At 33.8% G+C, this 18,704-nt stretch overlaps 1 protein-coding gene across 1 annotated transcript in view; it reads left to right on the top strand.

Moving 5' to 3' along the window:
• Positions 1–18,704, top strand: part of TRHDE (thyrotropin releasing hormone degrading enzyme) — a 331,593-nt gene that overhangs the window by 252,042 nt on the left and 60,847 nt on the right. Inside the window, exons 9-12 of the mRNA XM_006191101.3 lie at positions 578–765; positions 5,952–6,040; positions 12,464–12,597; positions 12,697–12,752. Coding sequence (XP_006191163.3) covers positions 578–765; positions 5,952–6,040; positions 12,464–12,597; positions 12,697–12,752 — 467 coding nt within the window. The remainder of the gene's footprint in view (positions 1–577; positions 766–5,951; positions 6,041–12,463; positions 12,598–12,696; positions 12,753–18,704) is intronic.

The following is an 18,704-nucleotide window of genomic DNA, read 5'->3' as shown; positions in this document are numbered from 1 at the left end:
TTTATAAAACATTCATAACTTTTATTGACACTGACAGTTTGTTTTTACTTTTCGTATTTCCCTTTTCTTCAGATTGCTTTCTTGTTTTGCATTTGATGTATTATAAAGATAATGAGGTTTAAAATTACTCCAACTAAAGATGGTAGTAAAAGACACCTTACCTACTTCAAAAATAATACTGCTTCTGAAATATAATTTTAATATGGTGTCATGTTTGAGAGGAATATTGATGTTAAAGAATTTTTTTCTATAAATGAATAACAAATATTTAAATTTAATATTAGACATACTAAGGATACTTAATGATGCTGCAAGTACTTGCTTTACAATAAAGTATGTTTTCTCTTCCATTAGGTATAAACTTTAATGTTAATAAAGCTTTTATTTCTATGTATATATGCATGAAGCTTAAGTTAAGGAAAGAAGCTGATTTTACTAACACATTATATTAGTTTCACTGAGTTTAAATGTTTTCATACGTATGTAAATCATAAAGGTAAACCTGAAAATGGTTTCATGTTAATTATGTTTGTAAATCATGTTTATCAAACTAACATATACAATTTTGGTTATAAAGGCTTTAAAAAGGAATGGAAAATATGTAAATATACAAGAAGTAATGGATCAGTGGACACTCCAGATGGGTTACCCTGTTATCACCATCCTGGGAAATATAACAGCAGAAAATAGAATAATAATTACCCAACAACATTTTATTTATGACATCAGTGCTAAAACTAAAGCACATGAACTTCAAAATAACAGGTACAGCTCTTTTTCACATAAAAAAAAATTGCTATCATTTTTGATGTTTCACTTTGCATTTTTAACATTTTTAAAAGCATTGGTAACAGAATTATGAAATGCACATGAGATAGGGTTTTCATTTCTTTATTTACATATGGTATTTTCATTTTGAGTCCTCTTTGACTCCCATTTCCAGATAGTTTGACTATCAAGGTTATTTTGTTTGAGAAGAGAATTTAAATTTAATTTAAATTTAAATTATCATGGTCATTTACAAAAATAATGTGTGATTTTTTTTTTTTTTTACTTTTCCCTGTAAATGTTTATTGAATTAAATTCAAGAAAGTTAATGCTTTGAAGTGAATTAAGACTGGTTTTGAGATTTATGAAATAGATGAGAACAGAAACTAACAATCCAGAAAGATGAGTTAAAACAAACAAAACGCCACAGACTGAATATTCTGAGCCAAAGGAACTCAAGCTAGGTCTGCTTTAAAATGGTCTGGGTATCAGTGCCACTTACCATCAATGTATGTCCTTTTCCTTCACTTGTAGTGTTTAAAAACCACTAAACAGGCAACATACATGGAATTTGATTTGTTGTTACTTTAACTTTCTTTTGAAACTCTTACTTAATTACTGAGAAGTCAGCAATGGTGTTTCTTTTCTATCTCGTGTTTTCCTACTGTTTGGTGCTTTATTAAAGCTGAGCCAAGGAAAGATAGCAGAACTTAAATCGTTTCATTTTAGTTTTTCAAAAGTAGCCTGGTAAGAGGTAGGGAGGCGGGGACAGGGGGATGGAGGGTAAAGTCAGTAAATAAAATGAGGTGTTGGATTAGGCTGGTCATGCTGTCTCCCTTTACTTTGGAATATTAGGAATCAGGTTTTATCATCTACCAGAATCTAGATGTGAAGGACGCATCCAGCTTTCTTCGTTATCTCTAAGAGGAATGGAAATCATCCCAAGAAGGCTAACTCCAAGCCAGGCTATAGGTAGACGTGACTGAGAAATTCATAAATGTTTTCTAATAACTAAATTTGGAACCCACTTAAGAAAGCATTGTCTTCAATCTCCCGCTCAATGCGTAGAATGGCCTTTAACAAAATGCCCTTTCAATCCAACGGTTTGGACGCGTGGAATACGGTATTATCCCGCCCTGCTGTCAGGGGCTGACTGTCAGCCCTTCCTCACCCAGCCTGGATTCCCCACAGCTGCCAAACGCTGCTTCTGACCACCCACTTTGGTCTCAGGTTAAACCTGCTTAGACACCAACCCTGGCCTTGCCAGAAAGTACATGAAAACTTCCTGACTGTGGCGAAGTTAGAGAGATTCAGGCCGTGCCTTTGAGAGTGATCGGCCTGACATCAGCATCACTGATGCAGAAAAACATAAAGGACACGCAGATGACAGAACAGATTCTGAACAAAAATACTCTGTTGGCCTAATCAGATGTATCCGCCATGAGTCTGGCTCTTTAAAGGAAGAATTTCTCCCAGGCTGTGTAGGACTGTGTCACATCTACAGAGCTTTGCTTTTGCTGGACTTCTAAAATCATTGTATGGGTGATTTTGAGCCCTGAGAACTTGGCATAGAAAATCTGAAGACTGAGTTAATGCATGGCATCCTTCCAATCTCAAAATTCACCTTCTACCTTATTTTGAAGAAACAGTGCTTGCAGTTGAAATTTTAGCATTCAACTGTATATTCTTGATCATTCAATTCACTACGACGTTGTTCTCAAAGCTTCAGTACCACTTCCACTTGCCCTTTGTCTGAGCCTGCTTAGTTCTTTATCATGTGATGCAGACAGTTGATGCCTTAAAACACAGTGGCCATTTATGCCAGAAATCCCATGAATTGTGGGTATTTTCTCTGACAGTATAATCAATGCTTTATCTTTAATTTTGTAAAAGACTTTAGACTATCACTACAACACGCCTAGAACATTTTTAAGGTATGCCATAGTAATATTTTTCACATGTAGTAGCTGCGTTACAGCAGAAAAAGGAAAGGTCTTTATATAATAATTGTATATGCTTACTTGATATGTGAAAGTGAATAAAATATTTGCTAGAATTTTAGTATTTGGAAAGTTGTGGATTTATTTACGTAGCTGTTTTTTCTTTATAAAGTTAATACGTTATAAAGTTTAGTAATGTCTCCTCCTACATTGAAGAAGATTCTCAGGGTCCTGTGCTACAGAGAATTACATTTATCTCCTTTTGTTTTTGGTCCGATGACAGTAACCTCTGAGCAATTTTCATGGAATCTACATGAATGCTTCGCTAACATTGGTACCATTTAAAAAAGTTTTTTTCACTCGAGCTAAAATAAGCACCTATTCTTTTCTATTGAGTCATAATCATTAGAGTAAACATTGCTTTATTACAAAAAATGTGACCTCCTGATGAAGACTATTTAAGAAAAAAAAATCTCGAGGGTCTTTTGAAATGCTTGTTTTGTTTTTTGGGTTTTTTTTTTTTTTTTTTTTTTTTTGCTTAAAATAAGATACTACTAAAATTCGAGTTAAACTTAAGGGGCTAGGGCACAATCTGATTTTACGAGTTCCTTTTACTACTCTGTTTTTAAATATAATCTGCTGCGGTCTTAGGTTTTTTTTTACAGCACACCTCACAGAGCTTTTCACCCACAATGTTTAGGGTCTTCTAGCCTTTTAAGTTGTAATCATAAAGCAACATAATTGCCATGCTCTCTTTGATTTTAAAATGAAAAGATGAAAAGACTACTTATGTATTATTTGGAAAGTTATGAAAAATAACATATAGTATTAATAGTATAGCAATTCAGAAATGAATACAAACTTCAGATCTGCTTGTTAATTTATAATTTTTATTTTGTGTGTGTGTGTGTGTATATATGAATGTACACACACACATGGACATGTAGAATCGAGTGCAAAGTCATTCTGAGGAAAAATATAGAAGGCTATTTTTAAAAATTTTACAAAATGCCCCAATTTATATCCGAATACCTCAAAGTTAACCTTTTTTTTTTGCATCTGATATTGCTATACCATGAAATGTTTGCCACTTAGGACGTTTCCAGTTTACGAATTCCAATTTAGGAATGAACTGTCAACAACAGGCAGGTATAGGAATCTCTTTTTTCTGGGCTTTAGAGACTTTTGCTAAAACTCAAATATCAAAACATATCAATTTGTATTACAATGTCTAGTTTCATTATTTAGAAGAATACAGCTTAAATAAATGTAAAATTATGTTTGTTTACATTAGGGGCAAATAATATTTTACAAACATTTTATGATCATGCTATAAAAAGACACATTTATCGTGGAAGAGTTTTAAACATTTTAGTTTTATATATTTCTTACCTTTTAACAGATACTTAATTGTACTAGAAAGTCAAATTCACAAAAACTAACCTCTGTCTTATGTATTGATTGATTTTTTTTTTTTTTTGACTTCAATCCAATCGCATTCGATTTATTTCAACAGCAATTTCTGGAGTGCCTTTCATTTCCAGGCCTTTGCAAGATCTTAGGTACACAAGAATGAGTTCACAGTTTGATTTGAGAAACAGATACAGAGTCAGGCACAGTTGTTGCTCAACTGATTATTTCAATTAATCAAAAAGAGAACGTCTGTTTTTTTAGAGCATGGCTGTTGAGTATATATATATATTATATATATATAATATATATATATATATCTCAGTTCTCTGTCTTCCTCACAGTAAATCCATTATTAAGTATTTGTGAAATATTCTTGGTATCATATTACGAGCTTGGAGGTATTTGTTAAAGAGCTTGCATAAGATGTGTTCACCAATGTCTACCCCACAGACACACCTGTTTGGCTGCTGTAGGTGGCTTATTTCCTGACCGGTTGTGTGCAGTTCATTGCAGCACAGCATAAGGTCTCCACATAGCTGGTACTCAAAGATGTATCTCTGATTAAGTACAGCCGTATACTCTTAAGATTCAGAATCTTAAACATACTATTTTAACTTTCCATGTTGGAGATAGCACTTGGTATAAAACTAAGAATTTCTTCCAATCTTCCTTTTGGGTTTTTTATTATTACTAAATTCTGTTTATTGTGACTGGGAAACATGAAATGATAAAATAATCAAATTCCATATGACAAATTTGGAGATGTCCTCCCCTCTGACCTCACCAAAGGAAAAACAGAATGTTCATTTCTATTTTTAGGTCTACAACCCAGACATGTTCCCTGAAAAATTCTTAATTCTTCCTTCACTCTGACAGTTATGGAGTTCATATGGCATCCCTTTTTACATTTTTTCAAATCAAAAATATTTTTCACATACTGCGTATTGTTGGCTGTTCCTGTTGCTAATGGTGTAAAGATGGGTCAACATAATCTGGCTGCGTTTCATGGAAACAAAATGTAGTCACTGGATTTTATTGTAAGATGATCCAGCTTATCTCTGGCAACTCATTTGAGACTAGATTGATATTACTTCATGTACAAGTTTAGGCCTCGAATTTTAAATCCTATAAAAGTCTAATTCTAGAAAATGCTTCTCCTTGATAACCAAGACTCATGACAGATCCCTGCCCATTGGTGGATGGTTTCACACATCAGGTTGGAAATTCCATTTCAGAAAACAAAGCATTAAGTGTGTCTCACCGTGTTCTTTGTGTTGATCTGGATTTGGGGGGATCTGGTTAGTTTTGCTTTTTGTTTCTGCCTTGTTGACTAACTTTAGGTGTGCTGCATTTACCTTTCTATAAATACTGCAGAAGTGTTTCTTAAGAACAGTTAGACAAATAAGTAAGGAGCATGTTGAAATGCAAATACATGAAACCACTGAAATGTGCATTAATCTAATATAGAATCAAGTAGAAAGGAGTTATTTTGAGACTTTAATCAATAGATGATGTGGCTCAGATTTATAGATTTTAGCTACTTTTTATTCCTAATGCAAAATGTAAATCTCCTTTTTTTCCCCTCAAGATAAACTGTTTTGTTGGTAGTCCCCCTTTTGTATTGAAATTAAAACTCTTAGAGACCAGGTCTGCTTAGTGGCATTGAACTAGTGAATTCATCTTGACTTATTCGCTTACATTTATGACTGGGGAATTTAAAAAATTCTTCTAAAGAGAATAATAAAAATCACCCGGAAGGTGGATGGGAAATGGAATTTGTTAATTCGTTATAACCATTTTTATTCTCAAAGTTTCTCTTTTATTTTGCAGTTACCTGTGGCAGATTCCATTAACTATTGTGGTAGGAAATAGAAGCCATGTGTCTTCAGAAGCAATTATTTGGGTGTCCAACAAATCAGGTAAAATATATATTCTCCTCCGAGGAACTATTTGGGTCCAGGTACTTGTTTAGCAACTTACGCTCTGGTTTCAGCTGTTATAAAAATGTGAATAAAGACAAATTACAAAGAGAATATAGAAGAATCACTTCTATGAAGTTAAACTATCATAGTATAGTTTCTACACAGTCTGATTTCAGTCTGCTGGTACAATTGTTAAATTTATTTGTGTCTTGTATGGTAAAGAGAAAATTTGAACCTAAGAGTTTGTAGCACCAATTTTAACTGCTTTAAACTGTATCATGTAATAATTCCAAGTGTGATTAAATTATAATCATAACTGCCAGTACAACAGTATGCCAGATACTGAAACTCAGGCCACACTTTTAATTCTGTTTTCCGGCCATCTTTTCTTTACCAGACTGGCTGTTTAAAGAATGGGCGAGGCAATATTCTCCATAGAATTAGATAATTATAAGGCCAGAAGGGAGAGGCCTTGGTGGGTCATCAAACCATCCCTTGGGCAGGGTTAACGCTCAAGGAGCAGAGAAAGATGAGATTCTATTCTGTTTCTAAGTATCTTCAAATAAGGTAGTGACCTATTTCGATTCACTGTCAGAAAGCTATTTCTTGAATCCAATCTCAATTCTTCATGCTACAGTGTGGAACAGGTCTCCTTTATTTCTGTTTTCCTTTGAATTGAAGAAAAAAGCTAATTATCATCTTTTATGTATCGTTTCATTTAGATTTAAATAGTCAAGTATGTCCACATTTTGTTTTTCCTACTCTTTTCTAACATTGTGCTAATTGATGTCTTCTTGCTATTTTGTGAGCATCGTTTTAAACAGCCACTGATCTTTTTTTGAAATAACGTGAGGTATAAATAAATAACAAAAGTATTATTTCTTCCCCTCAGTCTTGCTATTATTAGGGAGATACAGGTGCTCAAAATACATACACACATAAGAAGAAGTTCTTACAGCAGAATCTAGTCTTACCAGAAATATAAACTCTTGTTTTTTGTAAAAAAGTTGACTTTTTATTTAAATTTCCATTGTATTTTTTTGTAATTTTATTGTATTTTTAACATATGATTACATATTATAAAAATACGTGCTTTCATTTATACACATGAAGTATAAAACATACACATGTAACGTAGCGATACATTGACATGCTTACTGTGTTGCTGTTTCTCCTTTTAAATTGCTTATTATAATCCATTCCTTTCATTTCTTCGAGTTAGTATTTATATCATAATTCGAAATTCACACTGACTGTATTATTTGTCTTTATACTTCTCTTTTACCTCCACGTAGTTGTTTTATTTATCTGTATAATTTATTATGAAATGAAGAGCAAGAGCAATGAGTTGTTATTGTAATGATCCCATTATTAGAATGAAGCCATCCCTCTGTGGGATTGCTAGGAACATAACACAGAACAGTTTATAGGAATGGGAAATTGGAAGAGAGCAAAGATGCTGATCCAATGTCGGGATCAGCCCCAACGTCCACTTTTAGACCGTGCAGGGGTTCAGGGCAAGCCTGATTCTTCTTGGGTGCTTTCCCCACGTCCGTCTCCTCTAGTTCCCTTGTCTCTTCTATGCTGTCATTCATGGCATCCTCCTACTTTACACAGAGCGTCTAGAACAGTATCATGGCTTGTCTTTGTCCCTTTTTTTAAGTGAACTATAATTTGAATATAAGTTGATTCACAGTATTAAATTAGTTTCAGGCGTACAGCATAGCGATTTGGTATTTTTGGCAGATTATACTTCATTACAGGTAATTACTCTCGTGGCTTTTCTTGACCAATAGCCGCAGGTTGTTTGTGAGAAGTTGTTCTTATTTATAGTCTTTTATTATTAATCAGAAATAATAACAGCACGCTATTGCAAACCATTTGTATGCCTAAGACGTCACCTATGGAAATACCTTGGTTGGCGTACACAGCTGCATAGTTTGTGCAGAGCATCACTCTGGGAGCTGCTATTTATATCAACTATGATATTAACTCTACATTCCCTCACCCCAAAGTTGTGCACGGTGCAGCCTACAGAGTGCTATGTGTCACTTTCTATTCAATCATAGTAGAGCCTTCTGGTTGATAAAACATTGTCCCAGTTGAAATTTTAAGGCTTTTGTAGGGAATGCCCATACTGAGTAAATGTTTCTTGAAAACTTTATAAATATGTAACTCTGGAAGAAGTTTCCACGAGGGACCTAAAAGAAAGGCAACTTTTCTAATTTCCCTGTTTAGTCACATTCTAGATACATTTAGTTTTGTCTTGAACTCCTTCATTCTGATGACAAATAAAAAACTGACACCAGGCAAAGATTAGGGGGGAAAAAAAAGATTGCAAAATCTGTCTCCTTTTAGATGTTGTTACTTCTTTTTTTCAAAATACAGTCAACTAATATCAATGAAAAAATGTTTCTTCATAGAAGCAGTAAAAAATATTCTAGTCAATTCTTATAAATATATCTAAAACTTTCGACCTTTTAATTATAACAATCAGATCAATGTTCTTGTAATTTTTCATTATCAGCAATATTGATTTGATGTCACATGAAACTAAGGTCAAGCCATTGGTGAACAATATAAAGTATGAATTTGATTTGAATTATTATATTCTCTTGACACTTCAATTTTTTAAACCCTTCAGATGAATATCTAATTAATTCCAAGTGAAGGCACAGATCATTTTAGTCTTAAAATAGTTTTAAAACCACTTTTTAAGTTATTGGAAACAGGTAGAAGGATTTGTCTCTTTTATTTATTTATTTTAAAATGGAGGTACTGGGGATTGAACCCAGGACCTCCTGCATGCTAAGCATGCCCTCTACCACTGAGCTCTACCCTCTCCCAAGGACTCACCTCTTTTGTTTTCACTATGAAAATGCTGAGTATGCAGACATTTATAAATGCAGTAGCCTGTGTGTTGACTGGATGTTAATTCATGTGCAATGGAAGGGAATACATTTACTGCCAAATGTTAGGAAAGAAGAGACTCAAAATAAAAGGGAAATTGATGCTGACAATTAGAAGTAAACATTAAAAATAGCATAATACTTTCCTTAAGCATTGGCTCATATGAAACTCACAAACCTTTAAGGTGAGTATTAAAATTTTCCCCATGTTACAAATGAGGGAATTAAAGCTCGAGAAATAACTTGCTCATAGTGTTTTAGGAGCATGATTTTTCTTTTCTAAGTTTATTTTCTCTAACACACACACACACACACATACATGTAAGATTTTAATACTTTAAAAGTTACTTTGCAGATCTGTCAGTTACTCAACACTTTGCCATTGGACACACACACACACACACACACACACACACAGGTTCTCTGGGTTCTCTGTAGTTTCCACAGAACATTAAATAATTTGTTATCTAATTTGATTCTCGCAAGAGTCCAGTGAGAAAATCAACAGGTGTCATACCTGAGTCTGTTTCACATTGTTAGACTTGTTACCCTGGATTGATTTTTTTGTTGTTTTAAGTTTTGACTCTTCTACAACCAGAGTAGTCAACATTGAGTAGAAAGATCTAATCTCCTTTCTCTTTTTATTCCTAAAGAAAGTAGAGAACATAAAAACATAGCATATTATAAAATGCCAACTACCCTGTGCCTTGATAGAGTCTATGTCTTGTGCCATTTTACATTCTAAATACAAATTTTAATTGTTATTACTGACACCCGAAATACAGCTTCCATACTTTTTACTGTGGTACTCATCGTATACTGTACCTCATTAGGCCACTGGAAAAGAGCTCTTTAAAATTCATTGCCTGCCATTAGTTAATTTGGAGAACATTTTGGAGATATAATTAACTAGAATGAAAAAGATATTTAAAAATCTATTACAAAATCTTTCAGAGAATCATTCCTCCAAAGATTTCATTTATACCAAAGGCATAAAAATATTCATGAACAGTAATAACCTTCAGGTTTTAGTTATTAATTTAATAACAGCATACTTAAAAACAATAGATTCCTGCCTTTCTTTTTCTTCTCAGATGACATAGAAGGTGTAGGGATTGCTTTCCTGTATTAATTGGTCTCTATTCTGCCCATAATTTGTTAAATTCAGGGAGTTTAAAAACTAGAGCCGAGGGTGTCACGTGAAGTTAAGTCGTTCTAAGCTATCTAAAATGTCAGCTGAAAGTAATTTTAAAAAATAGATTTAATATCATAGGAGACCATGAGCATTTCAGTGCTGTAACAAGTCAAATCATGTGTTCATATACTAAACTCAAGTGCTTTAATATTGTAATTTCTTAAAAAAAAAAACCCACTTCTTAGATGATCGAACTTATTCTTAACCCAAGTGAATTCAAAAGTAATTTAAATATATATTGTTATAAAAAATTTTATCATTCTTGAAGACAGAGTTATTAAAAAAGAAATAATATCATCAATATTTCAATCTTAATTTTTTTTTGGTAAAGGCAGACATGATTAATTAAAATCTTTATGAGTTTCAGTTTTTAAAATGTCATATTTTAAAAAATTATTTGTTTTTATTTTTACATGTGCAAAATGGGATATTCTAAAGCTTCACATAAATTGTATGGATAAACCCATTATATTTTTGAAAAAAATATATAAATACAAAGTATCAGAAATTTGGGAAGCTATTAATATTTCAGAGTTATATCTGTCAGATTACTTTTCCTTATTACCACAGATTTAGCTGGGTAAAAGTCTCAAACTAAGAAAAATAACCCCTTCTTCCACTGAATTATAGGAATGGAAGGGACCCTAAATGCCGTTAGCTGGCCTTTAGGTTATAGGTAAGGACATTGAGAACAAAGAGACTCAATGGCCAAATTTCAGACATCACGTACAGGCCAAGTGGTACAAGGATTCAGCTTTCCCACTCTTGCTCTAATCCTGGTTTCCCATGCCATTTCCTCCCTTTTCAAGTCAATATAAGGATGTATTTTATTACAGTAAATGTGTTATACCATCTTGTGTCAATAGAGTATAACGTGTAAGAAGGACATGGGAGGCAGGAGACCCGAGATGCACCATCTCCAGCTTGGCAGACGGTTCAGTTAACCTTTCTGAGCCTCGTTTCTCTATCTCTTCTAACAGATGAGCTTTATCAGAGTGCTGAAGAAGTGGACGTGCTATTTGAAACTTTAAAGATTAGATTTCGGTGTTCCATATACGTTTATATTTAAGTATTTTTTTCCTGCACGTTTTTGAAAATTGATAATATGTACCATGCATTGGATAAGCTGGCCCACCCTGTTCCAGACCAGAGCAATGAATAACCATTAATGATCATCCAGTCATTTTTGTGGCATAACCTTTTCCTGTATGGTTTCCACTTGAGCGAGGGTACTCTGTAAATTCAGTGTTTCAAAAATAGAAATAAAACTTGTTTTGTAGTCTAATGTGTAAATAAAATTTGTTTTGCAGTCTGATGTGTAAATACTTTGATAAGAGAATGAGAATTAGAGACTGGGGTCTTACTCAGAAATGACACAGATGGCTTCCCTGATGCATTTTCTGGCTTTGAGTCCTTGTGAACATTTGATAGACCGATGTGTGTGTGTGTAAAATATAAATTTTAAGTAAACCTCATACTTATGCAGCTTCTATGAAGCATGAGTCCTGAGGACATCAGCAACAAAATTCTAAAGTGATTAGAATTGTAAACTGTGGTTGTGGGAAGTCAATAAAGGCTGACATTAGAAGTGACTGAGTTCTCCATCTGTACCGTATTTGAAGGGGTTAACATTGTACGTTGTAAGATTGCTTTTACTGGCTTCCTTTAATTGAATTAGCCAGAGAACATAATCAACTTACCATTTTCCAAAGTGATTCCAATAAGCAGAATTTATTATATTTGCTTTAATTATATGTAGAAATATTAGAGTCTAAAGCGGATGAGGTTTCTTTGCCCAGCATTATTGATGATGCTGGAAAGTCTGTTATTTATCAGTCCTTCCAAGGAAGAAGGTGAGAAATAACAGTGACTTTCAAATAGATGAACCCTATTGTTTTAACCACTTTCTTACTGAGTAAAATAAGTAGATTATGCATCTAAAGCCTCCTCTTATTCTAACCTCCGATAGATACACAATCTCTACATATACCAGAAGCCAAATGAATGCAGAAGTAGGTTTCTTGGTCACATTTATCTTCAGAAAGAAAATTGTGTATAGGTAATAAGCTTTTATCAAGAACAAATATGTTAATTATAAGAAAACAATTGAGTAATAACAAGTGACCTATTTGAAAGGTTCTCTAGCAAATTCTAGATACAGTGACTGATTGAATAGTAGACTTCAATTAGAAATTTAGCATGGTGTCCTTTTTCAGTTTTTGGTGTTGTGATATCTGGTATTAAGAAAACATACTTCATACCATGTTAACCCTTAACGTTTTAAATCTGTTTTACTCCCCAAAATGCTGTTTTCAGAGCATCACAGAATAACTTCTTTGGACAAAGGAAGCTGGTTGCTGGGGAACATCAATCAAACAGGCTATTTTAGAGTCAACTATGATTTAAGGAATTGGAGATTATTAATTGATCAATTAATCAGGAACCATGAGGTAAGCTGGATTTACTCGTCAAAGATCGGTTTTGACATGGGGACACCTGCCATTTTAATTCTAAGTGATTCCATTTTTGTATTCTGATTGACCTCATAGGTTCTCTCTGTCAGTAACCGAGCAGGTCTGATCGACGATGCCTTCAGCCTCGCCAGGTATGTTTTCCTGTGGATTTCCACAATAAAACTCATGCCCATAAAGCTTCCTCTGTTAAGCTAAATAATATGTATGTTTTAAAGAAGAACTCTTTTAAAAATAGTTTCTATCTCACGTTCTTTGTGTTTGGATATGAATTGTAATCCGTGTCCCAAACTCTTGATCAATAGTAGCCACGGGGCATTTCTGAGTCAGGGGAAGCTTGATCAATTTTCGCTGCAAGTTCAATGTAACACTCGAGATTAATAATCTCTTTCCAATTTCATTAATGAACTCTACAAAATGACCATTGTGCCATATTTAATTTTTGATGAAAAATACCTTCCAGCATCAGCAATTTTTTTTCCTGACATATACTAGTCCATCTTTTTTTAATGTATTTTTGAATGTGATTCATTACGAAAAGCTTGTGCTGCAAGACAGAAATAAATATTCCGCTGGGTAAAGCTGTTCTGGACAAAATATATATCAATCTTGTAGCAGAAGTTAGAGTAATAGTTGTAGTATTTTTCATGCTATTTCATAGTTAGATTTATAATGTTAAAGTTAGTTACTCCTTTGACTAGTCATTAAATAGTTATTCCTTTAAAATAATGTTGATCATAAACCCAAGCTATTTTACTCAATCTTGAGACTAAATAGTGAAATAAACTCAATCCTTTTAATATTTTGTATTGCCTCACACCCAAGGATAGTTTTAATTTTTTAAAATACATTTTTATTGAAGTATAGTCAATTTACAATGCTGTGTCAATTTCTGGTGTACAGCATAGTGCTTCAGTCCTATAGGAATTTACATATATTCTGTTTCATATTCTTTTTAACCGTAAGTTGCTACAAGATAATGAATATGGTTCCCTGTGCTATACAGTATAAACTTATTTATCTATTTTATATATGGTAATTAGTATCTGCAAATATAGTTTTAATTGTAATGATCTGATGTTACTGGGAAAAATTTAGAAATATTAGAGGGGGAGGAAGTCCTACTGAGCTACTGCTACATGGGGTAATGATTAAGAAAGCTGTGAAGACTTTGAAGAAAGCAGGAGGTATGCCATGAAGATTATTTTGACATAGAAGTTTAGAGAGTGCAGAAAGCCAGTTAGAGAGTGTACTTAATGTAACACTGCACTGATAGAGAAGCAGGAAAAAGAAGGCTATGTTGAGTTCCACAAGGAAAGTTTAGGGAACTAGAAGAGAACTAGTTTCTCAGTAGCTAGTTAAACATAAGATTCTAGACACTGTTCTGTTTGACATGTAGTAATTTGTTTAATTCTCACCACAACCTTATAAATAGATATGTATTATTATTCCCATCATATTGATGAGGAAATGGAGGCTCAGAGAGGTCAAGTAATTTGCCTAACATCACACAGCTAGTAATTGACAGAGTCAGGGCTTTGTCCAAGTGGTCTGGCTATAGAACCATGCTGCATTTCATTTATATATAAAAAGAGCCAGGAGATCTAGAAAAATCGAGGGGCTTTAAAATGGTAGTTCGTGTGAATACTTACAGATTTGAAATGATGGTGAGAAAGCAAATAAGCAGTTGACATCCTAAAGACAGAAGGCTGATGGAAATTGAAAGGAAGGGATCTCTCTGTATGAAATGATAGAAGTTATTTTTAATGAAATATTTCATTTAATTTCAGTGTAGGAATTTTTTTTTTAAATTAAGTTTCTTCTTGACTAACAGAGAACATAGCTTTCAGTTATAATTTTGGAAGCCTTAAACGTTTGAAGTAAACAATTTCATTATCATTTATACAAATTTGCCAGGAAAATAAGCAAATCTCTTTCAATATACATTAAACTGTTTTGCTTCCTGATCATGAGATAATTTTCCTGTTAGCATGAAAGTAAATAAACACAAAATTAGATTTATTCGGCACTTGGAAATACCCTATACTTACTTGGAGTTAAGGGTTATTCATATTTCAGTGTATTCAGGTAAATGTTTCAAAGTTTTGTTACCAACCTTCTTTCAGTTTCCCAAACACACATCATGCTCTTTTTGGCTTATTTACAGATAAAAAAATAGAAGAATGGCAAATATTTATCAAAATTTATGTTCCAGGTACTGTACTGAGACTTCGGTGAATGGCCCTGTTCAGTTTTCTGAGTAAATCCATGGAGTGAGTGTGGTTACTATGGCCACCAAAGGTTTACTATGGCTGAGACATGGAGGGTGAGGGGGTTAAGTCACTTAGCTAAAGGTGCCTGGCTTTTAATTGAGGGGTGGGGGGTGACATTCAACTCCAAACAATAGCCCAACCTAGCCTGTTGCCCATTATATGAAATTCCTTCCCATTTCTCTTGTCTGTTGGGAATATGACTCGTTTATAAAAATAAGTCTGAGGAGCTTTATTCCATTTTATTCCATTTTTCCATACGTAAGTGTATTTTTATAGGATTGATTCTTGAAGTGGAATTTTTGGTTCAAAGAGTATAAACATTTTGATAAATATTACAAATTGAATTCCAAAGGCTTGCCCAGTTGAACTCTTCATCAACTACGTATAAGGGGGTCTGATTCCCTCAAACCCTCCATGATAAAAAAAGAACATGCATCTTTGACATTTTTGACAGTATAGCAGCAAAGATAAATTTTTTGAAGTTGTTACAGAACTGGTTAACTTGTACACCTTTTCCTATACATTTGCTTTTTGCATTTTGTTTTCTTCTGTGAATTGTTACCTGATTAAAAGAAAAAGAAAGAGAAAAATCTGATAGAAGATGGTTGAGGTATTTTTCCTACTCCATTTTCCTATGTCTTTTGGATGTTTTGGGGTATTAATCCTTTTTGTTGTATACAATTTTACAGTATTTTCTCTCAATACTATGTCTTTTATTTACTATTATTTATTTATTGTTTTACTTTGTGGTGTATTTCATAATCTCAGCGGCTTTTAATTTATTTGTTAAGTTATCCCTTTTGTAGCATTCTGTTTCTCTGGTTCTGACTTCCATAGAAGATTTTCTTTATCTGAAGATTTTGAAAAAATCTTTCATTTTTTTCTTTGAAAGCTATTTTATTTTTACATCTATCTCTTCAACCTTTCCTTATTTAATTAGTTTTTATTATAGAATAGAAGAGTGGTCTCATTTTTTTTAACAGTAGTTCATTTATAACCAATTATTTTATCCCATTTGTTTAAAAGGCCTTTCTTATTCACAGATTTGAAATGATATCTTTATCTTAATGCAAATGCTCATATCTTAGGAAATTGGTTCAATCCTGCTTAATTGGTCTGTGTTCTTTACAGCACTAGTACCATATCACTCTAATTAGTTTAGCTTTATAGTATGTTGTGATTGACGACATTTTCTTTTGTTCTTGTTCAAAATCCTACATATTTTCTCTTAAGAAGAGATTTTAGAGTCAGTTTGACAAAGCCCATTAAAAAATCCTGCTGTAGTTATGACTGAATATGCACTGGATTTATAAGTTAATTTTTAAGAATTAACATCTTTTCAAATGTGGGCTTTCCAATACCAAAACATGTCATTTCTCCCATTTTTTTCAGGTCCCTAAATTAAGTGCTATAATTTTATGTACATGGGTTCTGGTAATGCCATACCGTTTCCTCATTTTTTGTGGCATACACTTCTATGGCCAATGGCACTGCTTCGGCACTGACCTGCTCTCATTTTCATTACTTGGGAATAAGGAATTAATCGATTGCCTTGCAAATATCATTGTGTTATGACTCGAACTTTGAAGTTAGTGACTAAAATGCCTCGCTTTGTTGTTGCTGTTTTTGGGCGTTCATGTTTGTTTTTGGTTTTGGAGAAGCATTGCTAGACTGGGAGATACAAAAATGAACAAGATGCATTTCTTGTTTTCAATGAATGTATAGTCTAGCAGGGGCCATACAGTGTAGACAGTTAACTGTATTCAGTATGTAAGTGCTATGAATAAAATACTACGAATGCATTGGGAGGTAAAGAATTAACGTAGTCTGGAAAGATGACGGAGGACAGCATACAGGAAATAACAGTAGAAGAATGAAAGTTTGTTATGGAGGCCCATGAAAGGTTTAAAAGTAAGAAGACGAGAGCAGGAAAAAGTGTAAACTGGAGGATGAACTTAGGGCAAGAGAACTGTTCCCACAACTGCTCATGCAGTAAACGGGTTAAAGAATAGATTTGAGGGGTGGAATTGGCAGCTGGATAATGTGAGAACTCTTATTGAAGTTATTTATTAGCTTAATATGTGGTAGAAACTGGAAATTTGGAAGATTTGCAGTAAGAAGTATAATGACCACTGGATTTGGACATTTAAAGCGTTATTAACATGCTCTGAGTATGATTTTAAAGAGCTATAAAATGTGTGTCACTGGGTTGTGGACCTGTCTGATATTTCGTCTTAAAAAATAGTCAAAACACGTGAAAAAGACTTGGAACATTTGTTCATATCCAAAAGAGTTCCAGAGCTCAATCATCATCACTCTCATCATCATCATCACCCTTGCCCTGGGCAGTTACCACACTCATTTACTCATTTAGTCACCAGTTTCCTGGAAAATTCAATTATGCAGAACACATGCCAACTTATTGCATTATTAATGCCATAATACATATTTTTAGCCTGAATAGCATATCTTTAAAAATTATGTTTAGGCTATTCCACTAAGAACCCGATCACCTGAAAAGCCTTAACAAGAGTAGATTCTTACAACTTAGTTTGCACATGTTGTTACGAAATAAGATAGCAGTTATCGCTTTTAAAATATTAGTGTTTTTTAACAGCAAGCATAAGGACCTGGACCCGGAGGTGGCGAACATCACACTGAGAAGTGCTCTGAGTGCTGGTGAGCAGTCATCAGTAGCACTTAATACATTTTTGATGACTCTGTAAGTTAAAAATTAATTAGTAAATACCTTTTTTATCAACTTGTTTCAGAGTTTATAAATTCTGAGATATGTTAGGAAAACTAGAAATTCAGTGGAAATAGAATGGCTCATAAGGAAGCAGATTAGGAGCGTGCCCCAACCTTGCCTGTATACGTGGGGTTCGTTTCTGAGCTCTACTTTCAGAGCTGGTAACGGCACCGTTAAAATTGCCTTAATGATGTTTGCAAACTGAGTGGTGCTAATCTGCACCTTGTGGGACTTCTTCCATCGTGGTTTTTATTAGAAGTTCTTCTATAGCTTCTGGTGGCTGCCGTGTACCTTGTTGACAGTTTCTCCTGCAAAACACGTGTTCATCCTTTCTTCCCTCACTGTGGAAAATAGTAGCACGATGTGCCTAGAAAGTGACTGCAAACTGAATCGGGCCAGATGAAGAGAAGTAGCTTTTCCCACGCTGATAGCTGAATGTTTCGACTGTAACGTGCTGACCTTTTGTGGGGGAAATGGAGAAGGAACGACTTAGAAACCTTTTATGTGAAATACCTTGGCAACTGGACATTTTGCCCTGATTTCCCCACTCTGTTATGGGGATAACAGGACTACTGCACTCCACCCCAACATCGCTGTGCTTAATCCAAAACCCAATTAAGGATCCCGGATCCCTCTGACCCTCTCTACTGCTTTATAAATTCTGATTTCACAAGGGCTGTTTAGTTTCAGAATTCCTTCTTCAGTTCCTACCTTTAAAAAAAAAAGTACTCTATAATCTCAGCATAAACATTTTTCTTCCTTAGTTGTATTTTATAATGGAATCATGAGAGTTATTAATAATAGAATCCTGGGAATACTGATTAAAGTGGATTTTATATTGTACTCAGTGGGCAGAGAGAGAAGGATGATTCTTTAGCGGTTTATATTAGACTCATTTGGGAGAAATATCCATGCGTGATTATGTTCTTATTTATCTTTTGTTAAGCCATCAGAACATGTGTGCAAAATGATTACAATTAAATATGTATGAAATCCTGAACGTGATAAAATTGTTTATTGCAAAATAAGATTTATTGTTGGCTGTATGCTTCCAATTTTCTGCC

The sequence above is a fragment of the Camelus ferus genome, chromosome 12, assembly GCF_009834535.1.
Source record: "Camelus ferus isolate YT-003-E chromosome 12, BCGSAC_Cfer_1.0, whole genome shotgun sequence".
In the NCBI taxonomy this organism is placed as follows: Eukaryota; Metazoa; Chordata; class Mammalia; order Artiodactyla; family Camelidae; genus Camelus; species Camelus ferus.
Note: the sequence above shows the minus strand (reverse complement) of the source record. Positions and strands in the feature narration are given on the sequence as shown.